The following is a 14,224-nucleotide window of genomic DNA, read 5'->3' as shown; positions in this document are numbered from 1 at the left end:
TTCCTCACTTTAAATGTCAATTTTAATCCCTAGAATGGCAGTAATTCTTGCGTGCGTCTTAGTTCTTGAAGAGGCACAGATTTTCTTAAGTCCAAAACAAATAGAAGTCATTCTTGTATATAATTATTTCTATGATAGAGAAGTCCCATTTCAGAAAATTGTTTTCTGACTGTAATTTATGATATTCATGACAGCGGAGAAGATAATGCTTTTATACCTTATCCCAGCCTATTTTCATTCAGGTACCATGCTGCTGGTTCTGCCTCAGCTTGTTGGAATTGGGATTGTACTTTATTGAGTGTTAGAGCCAGACTATCCATGAAGAATTCTTAAGTCTTTTCCTTTCCAAATGAGCACAAGGCATTTTGGGGAAGGGGACAGGTAGGAGGGGCGTGTAACTCAAGTCCAGGTAACAACTGCTTTGTAAAAGTTCCTAAACCACCACACAAGTCCCCATTTCTTGTGTCACATTGGAGCACTGGAAACAGCTCAGGGTGTCATCCAGCTGAGTTCCTCTTATGTCCCAGTGTTCTGTTTAGTTCATCTGCAGTTTATCACAGCGCTGGAGGAAATGCTTAGGCTCTCAGAGGGGCTGAGCTGGTGGGATTCTTCATACTTTTCAAATAAATTCCCACCAGTATCATGTTGACCTTCCTCTTTAGTAGAAGAATTGAAATTGATAACTTTTTTTCTTTCATGATGGTGTCACTAAAGTCCTCCTATGAGCAGTTAAATCAGATTTAGTTATTTCCAACAGATAAGTTAAGTTTATTGTAAACATCTGTTTCTTACATGTTCCATGTTTCCCACCTACAAAGATGTCTAGAAGTGGGCATTTCAGATTTGCTTTTTAAATACTAATGAAAACATTAGAAGTTAGTAATTAGTATTTATGTTTGCTAATTCCCAAGGATAACATTCATATTTATTAATTTGTTCTCTTTTGGTGACTGCTTTTGAAGAAATATCTATTAAACCGTTTCAGCTGTGTTTAATAACGCATGCTTTTTCCTAGTTAAAATGAAACTCAAACTGAAAGGTTAATGCCTTTGAAAACATGTTATATCCATGTCATAATTATACTTAGTTGATCAAACTGCAATCTCATTGACAAGACTTGCAAACAGAATTTTTTTCCTAAAGAATTTTATTACTATTGATTTCTTTCTTTCATCAAATCTGTTTTACCTTTCTTGTGTTTTAAGATTCATGATAAAAGTTAAAGGGCTTACTGTGCACGGTACTTTTCCATCCAATGTTAGTGTGTGTGGTAATCATATTCTTGTATCTTTTATCTAAATCTCTTTGGGGCATGGAGTGTAAGATATACAGGTCTCTTGAGCTGGAAGCATTTATTTTATATTTATAGGAGTATTTTGTCTCTGCCTAGATAACCACCATCTCTGTTACTGACTGGAGACTATTTCCATCTTCCTGATAATGGACAAGCCCGTAATTCTGCTTTTGCAGTAAATCTCTCTCAGTATTATAATATCCATCTAGTAATTTATCAATAGCTTTTTTGGATTTCTTTTGTTCATACTGCCATTAAGATGACAGAGATTTTGTGTCTTTTTTCCTTCTGTAGCCCAGTATGCTACAGGTATCAAGACAGCCCACTAGGGTCCTCTTTTGAATACAATACTTTGTTTACTTTAAAAAAAATTCCACTGATCATTCTTATCTTTCATTTACACCCTCTACACCTCTATTTGGAACTTCCATTTTCTGCTCACCCATGGACTTTGCAGTTAATTCTTTTAATGGTTCGTATGTCTTTAAGAGGCTTTCAATTTCTGTTTCTTTTTTAAACATTTCAGTCATTGTTATGTTCTTCTCACTTTTGAGAAATTAAGTCCAAAGCCATCATAAGTACTTAGGGGTCAATGTCCATTAGAAGTTTGGATTTCAGAATCTGATCTAGGTGTGTCTGAACCTCAGGGTCAAAACATTTATGCCAAAATACATCACTTGGTAAAGAATGACTTGAACTGGAAGGCTTATAAAAAAGGCGTAAAAGGTATAAAATTCAGGAACACTAGAAGAAAAAACAAATCAAGAACCTTAACTATTATTACAACTTTTTAAATCCTCTATCTTATTGTATGTTTGAATAGCTTAATATATGGAATAGGCTTTGCATCATTTTTCTTACCTTAAATAATAATCATCTTTTGAACTTTTGCTTTAAATGGGTAGAATTTCTTCCTTAGCTAGGTGGCTGAAGATGGAGGGTTTTGCTGTTATTTTTCTTAAGTGCTGTTTTCTTATGCTTCTTTGCAAATCACCTTGAGGAGTGTTTGCTCCTCTAGGTTTACAGACACAGTAGGATGGTGCCAGCTGTCTGACAGGATTAGAAAGATCCACTGAAACAGCATTATTCCATCTAGAAAGGAGCTTGTAGTGCAAAGACATAAATGAAAATGTTAAGTGAAAGTTTTGGAGCATACATGCATTGGAAATGCTTGGATGATGTTGGAAAATATTCAGGCATGAGCAGCGTGTTCTTTCCTGCTTACTTGTTTGGGACGTCAGAGTAAGCAGAGAAGTACTTTCATGTCTGAAAGTTCTGAATGCACAATATCATTTTCTTCTGTTTCTCCTGTTGGGTGATGTATTATTTTCATTAGTAGGTTATATGAAATTTTTCTGTAGCTTCCTCTAAGATATGCCTGAAAAGAAAACCTCTGTGTGAATGGGTGCTTCAGGTTTGGGATGGTTTTATGGAAAGATGTTTTAGACCTACATTTGACATCATCCATCTTTGTGAGTCACTTCAGAATGTTGCCTCTGGGTGTCAGCTTCAGGTACTTATCTGTTTCTGCAAGGATTACATGAGTTTGACCTCTGGGGGAAAGTGTTCAAGTATATTTTTTGTTCCAGTTCCGTTAAGAAAACATAGTGAACTTTAATCTCCCTGTATTTTGCTTTCTTCTCTTCCCCTTGGCCCAGGTAGACTATATTCAATATTCCTCTTAGTAGTGCTTTGTCGCTCTCATATGGGGGTTCAGATGTTTTCTCTTGTGTCATTAATAAGAGTCTAAGCTCTTGCTTTTATAACATTCAGCATAAAAAGAAAATAAGTAATTTCTTTATTCTAAAACTAGGCAGCAGCTACTGTTTTTGATTAGGGTTACAGCTGTAGGGTGGTCCTTTGATATTTAATGTCTGTTATCTTGTGTTTAAGAGGGTCAAATATGGTTTCTTACTGCTGGATTGAGCCCACATGAAATTTTCAATGTGTAACATTATAACATTTAAAAGGAGCTACAACATAGCAAGGATTTTTTAGTCCTTCCCTCCTGTCTGAAGAAATATTTTTTCAGGCTGGATTTTGGTGTGCCCAGAGTGGGTTGCCTATGCTGATATTTCTTACCTGCAAGCCTGGCAGAACTGGATGGCACTTGAATACATTTGGAAATTGATTCCCCCAAATCTTGCGCCTTTCATTTATAGCAACGTTTTTGCTCTTAAGTTGTAAATAGTGTAGTTATCACACTCTAGTTTTTTTTTCTGATTTAGTTTGGGTATCTTTGTGTCTTCCTTGTCAGTAGGCTTTATCTGCCCTGTGTACTGTGTATTTCAAGTTCAAGAATCAATTCAATATTTTCAATTTTCTACCTTTTTTGGTAATGAAGTCCAATAGGATTGGAGAGAGGTCAAGTTTTTTTCTACATCAGAATTAATGTTGGAAGTGGTGCTAAGAGCTCATCTTCAAGTCAGGGTCAGTTACATTTACCCATTCAGAAATAGAGTACTGATCACCATTTTTAAACATCTTCAGGACAGATTTAACAGTCTGCTCATGAAATTTCTCCTGCTGCATGCTGTCCTTGATTATGATTTTTTTCACTAGTGGTTAGCCTCTATCATCTTTGTCACTGGAGTTGCATCTGTTGTATCATTCATTATGAATATGGCAAAGAGATTTCTTCAAAAAAGGCAGGAAAGGCTGAGTCTTTTTATGTGCTGTCCTTCTCCAGCCATTTATTTTCTCAAGCTGATTATCTCCAATCCTTTCAAACTTAAAAAAAAAAAAGAAGAAAAAAATGAAGTAACCTTTACTTTCCCCTCCCAAAAGATCCAATCAGTCAGTCACAAGTTTCTTGATGAGAGATGCAAAACCAGGCCCAGTAATCCTACAGATTAATTCCTCAAGCAGCTCTGGGGTCTGTACATACCATGTGTGTATATATAGTGGAATGTTTGCACTTTTGAGCAGTAAATTGAATGAGGTTTATCATCCGACACACAAGAAACTCTCTTACAGAGCTGCTCTCTAGCTGATTTTTTTTTCATCCTGTAACAGGGTTTTTAATTATGTCTTTCTAGGCATAGTAACTTTCACTTGTCCCTATTCAATTGCATTTTATTTTTTCAAAGTCAAGGCAGAATTTTATAGCTAAAATCTCCTAGAGCGGTTTAAATTGGAGCGTCTCCACGTGAGGTTTTGGGATAGCTTTACTGACAATGTTTTCCAAGTGTTCTGAACTTGCACATTTAGAGCCAACCAGTGACAAGAGAAGGAGGGGACTATAAATTGATTAGTGCATAGTTTCCTGTGGTATGGCTTTGTTTTCCAATTCCTTTTAACTGATTGGATATTGTTCAACTATGTCACTATGTTGTGATTTCCTAAAGACAATTGTGTCCCTCTTCCCAAACTCCTTCTAGAGTGCAGGAACATCTCACCAGATTGGCTTTGACTGCAGTAGCCTTAGTCTCTGGCATGCTCTCTAGCTTTTTCCAGCGCTGCTTTCCTGGAACCAGGAACTGTTTTGCCAGAAGGAAACCCGTGATTTATTTGAATGAATTCATGATTCTTGTGTTCTGTTTGTGTTGCCTACCAGGTTCTTGAATCCATGCAAATTGCAGGTTTTAGACAGTTCAGAATTAAATTAACAATGTTTTGATTGTGTTAGCGTGTTTTTTGAAGGAAGTATAATGATGCTAGTTAACAATTTCTCTCTTTTGTGATAACTGAGTAAGTCAGTGTCAGCTTTTGTATCTTGGCAGTGCAACAGAAATATTTATTGCCTCTGTTAAAGTGATGCAAACACAGGAGCCTTCAGATAAACTGCTACTTGAGGTGTTTGCTCCCTGGTTAGAATTAGAAAGCACTGGAGGAGTCACTCGTTCAGCCTAGTGCTGCAAACAATAGTAGTAAAAAAAAAAAAAGAAAAGCATTGACTTCTGCACAGATTTTTTTACTATTGGAACTACAGTATCATTGAAACAAATAATGAAGCATGCATCATCAGAAAGTCATCTTTGGGTGTTCTGTGAGAGGAAATGCCTCCTTTGTGATACAGAGGCACAGCCAACTGCAGCATTTTGGAAAAGCATGCATAAGCAGAGGCTAATACTGTACAACTGAAGTTCATGGTAAACTTCTTTACAGAACCTTTTAAAAAATGAGTAATATGAAGTCAGGTGTCTCACGTTTAGCGCAGACTTTTTCTTGGAAAAGTGCTGGAATCTTTCAGGAATGCAGGGATTATGACTATTCTGTTGTACAGAAAAAATGGTGAGGACATTTTTGCTGCTGAGCAGTATACAAAGTGATGTACAAAGTAAGGTTTGACTTACTACCAAATGAAGCTACAAAGGTCTGTGTTTTTTAACATGTCTCTAATTCTCTTTGAAGTTTGAGGAAATTACTTATTTATGAGTTGGCTGTTTAATTTCAAGGAAACTCACAAGTGTTATTTGCTAGAACTATTTTTCTCCCCCTTCATTCTTGAAGTCTGCTTGGGATGTACTGTTCTGCTCCAAGGATATGTGGTTTGAGGCTGAGAGAGAGGAGATACAGGCTTCCTAGTGGATCTCAGTTAGAAAAGACCCACCAAGAAATGGCTTAATGGAATAGTTGTTTTGAGAAGATAGAATAAAAAGATAAATAAAGATAATGAGAAAATGTCCCACCCTTTCAGATCCCAGGAACACTACTTTTGTACATTACCCTGGGGTGGATTTTCCCACAGCACAGTGCACTGATCTGTCCATAGAGTTGTTCTGACCATTCTGGTCATTTGAGCGTTTTCTTACTCTGTCTTCCTAAAAGAGTGAGTTTATTAGGCCATTTGTTGTCAGGCCTTTCTTAGTGAGATCTTAAAAACAAAAAAGCCAAAAACCCTGTGCGAGTTCTCTCTGTGCCCCACGCTCTCTCTTGTCTCCCTGTGCCTCTCTATCACTCTGTTTCACTCGCCTCACCCCTCACAGTACAGGACATATACCTGCTTTTATCTTGGGGTTTGTTTACATTTTTATTCTCAAGTTTCTTTGTTTCATATTACCTGGATACTTTGTATAACAAGGTTTGTCATAATGTTAGTCAGATGCCGAAGGTCAGTCTGATAAATTTTCAGAAAATCACATAAGGCCTATGCTTGGATTTGCCTCTTGATTTGAATCCTACTGATTTGACTTTTTGTAACTTCTGGAACTGGTAACAGCTCTTCTCACCCCAGCCCCCAGCGTTATGTAAAGTTAAACATTCCTTCTCAGTGACTTAAGAGTTGAAGGAGGAGCAGCTGAGGGAGCTGGGATTGATTAGTCTGGAGAAAAGGAGGGTCAGGAATAACCTTATCCTTCTGGACAACTACCTGAGAGAAGGATGTAGTGAGGAGTAGTTTGGCCTCTTCTCCAAAATAACAAGTGACAGGATGAGAGGAAATGGCCTTAAGCTACTCCCAGGGGATGTTTGATATTAGGAAAAATGTTTTTACCAAAAGGTTGCCAAACATTGGAACAGGCTTCTCAGGGCAGTGGTGGAGTCACTCTCCTTGGAGGTATTCAAGATGTGCACGTGGCATTTAGGGACATGGTTTAGTGGTGGGTTTGGCAGTGCTGGGTTAATGGTAGGACATGGCCATCTTAGCGCTCTTTGGTTCTATGACTTCTCTGTGAATGTTAGACTTGATCTATGTTTATCTGTAGTGGTGAATAATGGGCAACCTCCTTGAATGATTTTGGACTTTCATCAATCCATTATGTTCATTGAAAATTTTGGACTTTGCTCTTTTTCCTGTTGACAGGCAAACACTGATCAGTGTTTTAATTCTAGGTTTGATGAAATAATTTGGGGAGCTCCTTAGTTAGAAGAATTCAGAGAAATTAGTTTAATTTTCTATTTTCAGATATTGAATTTTTAATGGAGGTTTATGCAGTCTATACAGATGAGGTAGTATAGGCCTTCACTTGGAATGGTAGAATATTTTCTGTTAAAAGCATAATTTGGATTATGGGAAGTTTTGTAATGGTTAGGATTTTTGGTTTCTATTGAGGTTTCCTTTGTTAAGTGCCTTTTAATACCCGTCCCCACATATAGTTGTTATTTTTGATGCCATTTGCAACTGCAGTATTTCTGCAGTTCTGTTTTGCATTTGTCCTGAAAAAAAATCAGTAGTACTAAAGCAAAATAAGTATTCCTGTACAGTCTCACTGATTTTAGGTCCTGCATAAATACTGTCATAACTGCATAGCAATCAAGTGCAAGCCTGTCTTGTGAGTTGAATTTAGCTGTATGCCTGTCATAACTATTTTCTTGTGGTGTCTGTGATGATTTTAGGTGGAGAGCTTCATTTCCTTCAGATTGGAGGGACCTGCGATGACATCGATGAAGCTGATATACTTGTAGATGGATCCCTTTCCAAAAGTGTAGAACAGTCATCAGAAGGCACCAAGCCCTTATCCAACCCTTCTAGTCCAGGCATTACAGGTAAGTTGCACATGTGTACATGTATCAAAATTCTTCTGTCATTTTTGAAAGTTGCATCTGAACATGACTTGCAATTATTTAATAGCATTCTGCTTTTTAATTTTTTTGTTGCCCAGAGTTAGAGTTCTGTAGTTGCTGTATGTCACTGGGTGTGTGCAAGCATACCACTTCAGCAGTTCCTGATTTTAAAAAAAAACAAAACACTTTGAGTTTTTCCAGTCTCTACATGTGATTTTTAAGTATGGCAGACTGTACTTTTTGACCCTGATTTTATTCCTCAAGAGTCAGTCAAAAGAAGGAAGAGATGCTTTTTGTCATAATTTTATTTGTAAGCAGCATTACAGCAGTTGCTTTGAGGACTGAATTTCTCCTGCTCCTCTTTTTCACCAAAGAAGCCATTCCTGAAGTTTGAAGATCACTAGAAAATAAACAGTTGTACATATGTGAGGGGGATAAAAGGCTATGGCTTTCTTCTGCACCCTTCTTTCGCTAATGGCAAAAAAAGAAAAAAAGAATATAGATATCAAGGACATAGATGTTCTTCAATGGGTGCATTCCCTGTATAGTAGGTTATCAGCAGAGTTAAGTGACTTCCAAGCAAATGGTAACTCTGACTATCTTGATGAGTCAAAGAGATGATCATTTCTGTTTAAATTTTTTTCCTTTTTTTTAATCTCATTCCCATCCAGCCTTCAGTATAGCCTTGAATATGACTTACTGAAATAAGAAATTGATTTATTTATAAATAGACTTCAAAGCATCTTTAAGTTGTCCACAAGCTGCAGGTCCTCCTTTAAGTAGTCATATAATTTAGACATTGTAGTCTTACTTGATCTTGTTCTGTAATGGTTCCAAAGATTTGTTAGGTACATGATAATGATCAAATAAACAGTACTATTTTCCTGTGATGTCAAAAGTGAGTCACTGAAAGCTCTGAGAGAAGCTTAATAGTTATCAGAAGCCAGTGTTGAAATGAGGTGTCTGGGTGGGAATTGTTGAAACCAAGTGGTGGCTGCAGAACTCTTGAGGATACTGAAGTCAATAATACAGGACTATTAGCATATATGAGAATGATTGTTAGCACTGTGTAAAACTCTTCAGTACTGAGGTTGTCAGTACTTTTGTGGATTGTGATCAGCCTTTGATTTATAATATCAGTGTTGCTTCTCTTTTGGTCTAACATACTTAAAAACAGAAAAAGTGTTTTCTTCCACTTCTGTCTTAGCATTTTTTTCAGAGACCCAGCTCAAGAGAAATGTTTCTGTTTAGGGAAATGAACTCCTGCAACAAGCAGAAGGTTCTGCTTGTATATTGTTCTTTTATATTGTGGGCTTTGTGTGTTTATTTTTCTCCACTGTTTCCTTTCTAGAATGTGTTTATTGCATTTTATTTTCTAGCCTGAATTTGCATCCTAGGTGCATTTTAAATTTTATTAAGAGAAAATAAGTTAATTTTATAGTAGTCGTAGATTACTGTTTCCTTATAAGAACCAGAGGGTTTTCTTGTGGTGAAGTAATCTAAAATAATGTTTTTTTCAAAGTGAATTAAAAAAGAATATTAGTTCTCCTAACCAGTTTGAAACCTGTTTTCAAGTTTGCTATTACAACTTTGTCTTGTTATAACACTTCGCTAGAATATAATAAAAGTCTTGAAATTTTTAAAAGAAGCCAAGTATACTTGACTGCAGTGGAAAGTTAAGTTCCTTCATTTTTCAGTTTTAGGGGTTCATTACCTGTATGTGGTTGCTCCGAATACTCTGAATTTGGATTTGTTTCTGTTGGAAGAAGAAGGAGAATGAAGCAGAAAAATCCAGTCTGCTCAAAGATAGGCCTGTTGTACAGTTTGAGCAATGATCTCAGTTCTCATTGCAGTATCATCCAGCTAATGAGGTTCACTTTTGGCAGTTAAAAAAGTGAAGGTCTTTGCTGTATTATTGAAATTCAATTTCTAAAGCATTTCTAGTTTCTTTGACATTTTCCTGCCTCTGAGATTGAAAAGTAGAAATTATTGTAGTTGCAATGAGAGTGAATTTATTTCCTGTCCAAGCGTCTCACCTCAAAGTCAACCTGGATTGTTTTTGAAGATAGACTCTAGGTTCAGGCTTCACAGCAAGGATGGTATTTGCGTTGGTGTATTATTAGTTCTCACCCCGAGTGGTGACATAGTAGTCAGGTAGCAGACTTTCTCCTTTTGGAAACCATGATTTCTTTACAAGTAAAAGATTTTCCTTCAAAACGCACTTTTAAGAGAAAATGCTCAAAATACTAGAAAACATACATTATGCATGTCTTATTTTCCCTCAGGTTTGTTTGATTGGGGTTCTTTGGTTGGTTCGGTTTTGTTTGTGTATTTTTGTTTCAGTTCGGGGTTTTTTGGTTGGTTGGGGATTTTGTATGTCTGAGAAAATGTGATGATCAAATTTTGGTTTCTTTGTGGCTCTTTTAGGTGTTAGACTTCCTTGGATATTTTGGTTTTCAATACTTCAATTAATACCCTTGTTTCTTTGGTACAAGGCCTAAATATAAAGACAAGAGGACAAAATAATTGTCAAGGCCCAGTGTCTTTTTAGTGCCTAACATAAAGCATGTTTGTTTTTCACTTGCCCCTCTTTTAAAGTAAATTGGGAACTTTCCACAATATTGTAGTAATCCACCATAAAACAAGTCTATGTTGTTAATAATCAGGGGCCAGTGTAATGTTTTAAACAGTTATTAAAATGCACAGTAATTCTGTATGTCTATTTTAATGAAATATTTTTTTTTAAAATATGAGTCAGTAGGGATATTTAAAAAAATGTTTAATCAGCTTTACATCTTCCAAGTATAGCTGGCTAATTCCTTATTCCTGATGCTGGCTGAATCTCAGACAGCATGCTCAGAGCTCTCAGTATTTAGAAAATTTATTCCAAGTAAGCTGCCTTCAAAGGTTACAGGCTTCAAGGCTGGGATGTTTGGTTGCATGTGTTGGGGTTTTTTCTAGTTGTTTTTTGTAGTTGTTTGTTAAGGCTGGTGTTTTTGGAGGGGGAGGGAGTTTATTATTATTCTTTTTTAACAAAAAATCCTTCATATGACTGGTAGTTCATTTTACCTGTAGCAGTTCTGATATATTTTGAAATATTTTTTAATGAGATGTTCTGGAAAAAATATCTAGGTAGTAATGAATGTATGTACTGTAATTATTCAGGAGTCGATCTTTTGGTGGAGCAGCCATTCTCCCTTGAGACACTGACATCCCTGGTGGAACTGACCCGTTTTGAGACCTTGACACCACGGTTTTCAGCCACTGTCCCTCCCTGTTGGGTGGAAGTCCAGCAGGAGCAGCAGCAAAGGCGACACCCTCAGCATCTGCACCAGCAGCACCACGGGGATGCAGCTCAGCACACTCGGACTTGGAAGCTACAGACAGACAGGTATGTAGGGGAACAGTGCATGGGGAATTGTGGACATTGCTTGTCTAGTTGGTCTAGCTGTGCAGCCATAAATTTCATGATATTTAATTGTTTTTAACTAGTGTACAAGTTTAAGAACATGTGTTTTCAAAGATGATAATCCCCTTTTGGCAGTTTGCATTATAGGTGTTGGTGAGGTTGCCAGAGGCATTTTAGCAAAGTCAGGTTTTGAATTGGTGGATTTTTTAATTTGCCAATTGTCGTCATTACATTACAGCACATTTGCCAGATTTAGAGATATTCTTGATAGTTTCTGTAAAAGTCTGATTCATCCTTCTTATGTATATACACAGTTTTAGTACATTATTTAATCAGAAAATGCAAACTGTGGGTGTCAGTGTAACTAATTAGTTGCCCTAAATGAAATCATATTGAAATTTAATTTAAAATACAAAGGTAGAATCTGGTTTTATGTCTATTCATGTTAAATCTTTATGTATGAGATATATAAGCTACTCCAGAGCCAAGCAGTGCTAAAGTTTAGGCAGTATTTTCATTGAAATGAACTGTATCAGCATGGTATGTGTAGCAGGACTTCATTTTTTACACGTGACATGAGAACTTGAAATTCCTCTGGGCTCCTAAATATGACTACAGCAGTGTTGCAATCTCCTTGAAGGATTGCTTAAAACCTACCCGAAGTAGCATTGCATAGTTTTTTGTGAAAAATGTTTGGAGAAACAAAATATTGATAGAAGATTTTTTGTTTTATGAAGGAACGTGCATAAGTCGCTATAGGATCTTTTGGGTCAGAGTGCTACACATGTGTTCCGCTGATGTATAACGTTTGGGTTGTCATGTAGTCTTCAAGTAGCCATAGAGTGAAAATAATGAAATGGCCAAAGGGTGCTAGGGAAGCTAGAGGTCATGTGTGGGGCAAAACAAGCATGTCATGTAAAGAACTGATACCATGTGATAATGAAGCATTCCAGGTGGGGCAACACATAATAGATGCAGACATTTACAGGGCTGACACATAATGGGAGCTGGACTTGCTTTAAATAAATGTTCATAAGCTATGGTTGGAAACCTGCAATGCATTATAGGCTTTAAACGTTTATTTATTTTGTGGTTTTACATTGTGTAAGTCAAATATTCTGTATGTAGCAAGCGGAAGGGAGGTGGTTCCTTGCAAAATGACTTGCAGTTAAAACTTGATTTATCCCAATGTGTTCAGGAGCAGTTGCAAATTAAAAAAAGCGATCAATATGAAGTTACAAGGAAGCAAGCAATGAAGGTAATAGCTGTTAATTTGAAGGGGATAAGTGGGAAATTAGCTTATGAATACTGTTTCATTAGAGGAAAAGAATTATGCCTGCTGCTAAATAAAACAGGGTTGTAAAGAGGAAAAGTTAGAAGTTTTGGTTTAGTACTGAAAATCTTTGACAGCTACTATATGACTCATGATGAACATTATTAAATTACAGTCCCTTTGTTCTTAGGGTAGAATCTTAAGATTGAAAGCCATGCTAGCTCTTAATTAATAGTTATCTGGGAAGAAACTTCTTGATTTCTGGATTATTTTTTTGGTCGTTAATATGAGGTTCCTTTTATCTCTTTTTAGAGTGCCTCATACTGATACCTATCATGATGTGGGATTACAGTGTTAGATGGATGAGTAATGCAATTTGCTATGGTAATTCTTTTGTTTCCCAAATAGAAAGAGATAATCCTGTAAGTTTATTTTAGAAAATGGCATTATATTACAGTCTTACTTTGCTGTTATTTTAAAGACTGTGTAACAAAGAAAACAGGAAAGCAGAATCTGGTTTACCTTGTGAATTATCTAAACAGCAGTAATTTCCCCTCAGATGTAATGTAACTGAAATGTTAAATGAGGTTAAGTCTTTTAAAGGAGAGGTACATGTTTTCCTAATATGCATGGATGGAACTGTGACATCTTAGTTTCCCGGCTTTATCTCAAATTTATGTAGGATATTTTTGCTTTGCAGAGACATATTTGAAAGTATATGAAAGAAGGAAGAGCTAGATACTGATGTTCTTTCCAGTGTTTAACCTCTGGAAATTGCTCTGCAGTTCGAGGTTCAGTTGTGGTAGAAGATCAGGCAGTAAGATGTTCTAGAAATGGAATGAAGAAGTGTGTTGGAAAATGTCTTGTGGTTGAGAATGATGGCATATTGGTGCTTGGAACACAGTATGGATTGTATGTTCTTCTTAAGAAAGATGCTATAGATTTAGAAGGGTTTCAAAGGGAGAAGAGTTCCTAAAAGACTTTGCATTAGATTATTAGAGAAAAGAGATATTTAGGATAGATATGCTAAGATATGAGAAAACAGTAAGGAAGTAAATTAATTTGTTTGCTTCTTTGAAACTTTGCACACGAATAAAGGATATCCTTAAAGTGACCTATTAAAAGGAATCTTTAAAAGGGAGTCTTTTATACTAATCACAGAGTTAGATTGTGAAGTTTATTGCCACAGCTATAAGAAGATCTCTTAACTGCTGGATTACTGTGAGACCTTAATGGAGATTCTTTATTCCATACATGCCTATTGAGCATCTGCTGCTCAATTCTGTCAAAAATAGATTTCTGGGGTAGACAAATAACTGTTGTAATTCACTATAGCTTTGTGCATTGTATGAAACATACAGCCTACAAAAGACTGGTGCAGACAAAGTGGTTTATTATTAATTTCTGGGTTTGTACTGATCTTTTAACTAAAACATGATGTAATGTTCTGCTCATCCAGTTTCAGAAGTCTGGCTTCTTTGGGTGTCTTATTTAGTCCATGCTTTGCATTATGTGAAAAACCACCCCCAAACCTCTCTCTGTTTGGCACTGGGAAAACATGAGTGATTCTAAATATTCAGTGTAAATATTTAGTTGCTAACAGATGTTTTAGGGTTTTCCCCCCAGAGCAGTCAGATAAATTTTCATTATATTTTATTTACTTATGTTCTTTGTAGAGTTAGCTGAAAATTCTTCACTGTTACTTCTTGAATCATAACCACAAATTCTCTTCTGTCCCATCTTTTGCTTCTGTTCATCTTTCCTCCCAAAATTTCTGCTTTTCTATGCTGCTTGCTCCAGAAAG

The 14,224-nt window shown here is 36.4% G+C and overlaps 1 protein-coding gene across 1 annotated transcript in view; it reads left to right on the top strand.

Moving 5' to 3' along the window:
• BIRC6 (baculoviral IAP repeat containing 6) overlaps nt 1–14,224 on the top strand; it is a 174,380-nt gene that overhangs the window by 27,551 nt on the left and 132,605 nt on the right. The window contains exons 11-12 of the mRNA XM_062490247.1: nt 7,571–7,720; nt 10,904–11,129. Coding sequence (XP_062346231.1) covers nt 7,571–7,720; nt 10,904–11,129 — 376 coding nt within the window. The remainder of the gene's footprint in view (nt 1–7,570; nt 7,721–10,903; nt 11,130–14,224) is intronic.

The sequence above is a fragment of the Cinclus cinclus genome, chromosome 3, assembly GCF_963662255.1.
Source record: "Cinclus cinclus chromosome 3, bCinCin1.1, whole genome shotgun sequence".
NCBI lineage: Eukaryota > Metazoa > Chordata > Aves > Passeriformes > Cinclidae > Cinclus > Cinclus cinclus.
This window is presented reverse-complemented; position numbering and strand designations above follow the sequence as displayed.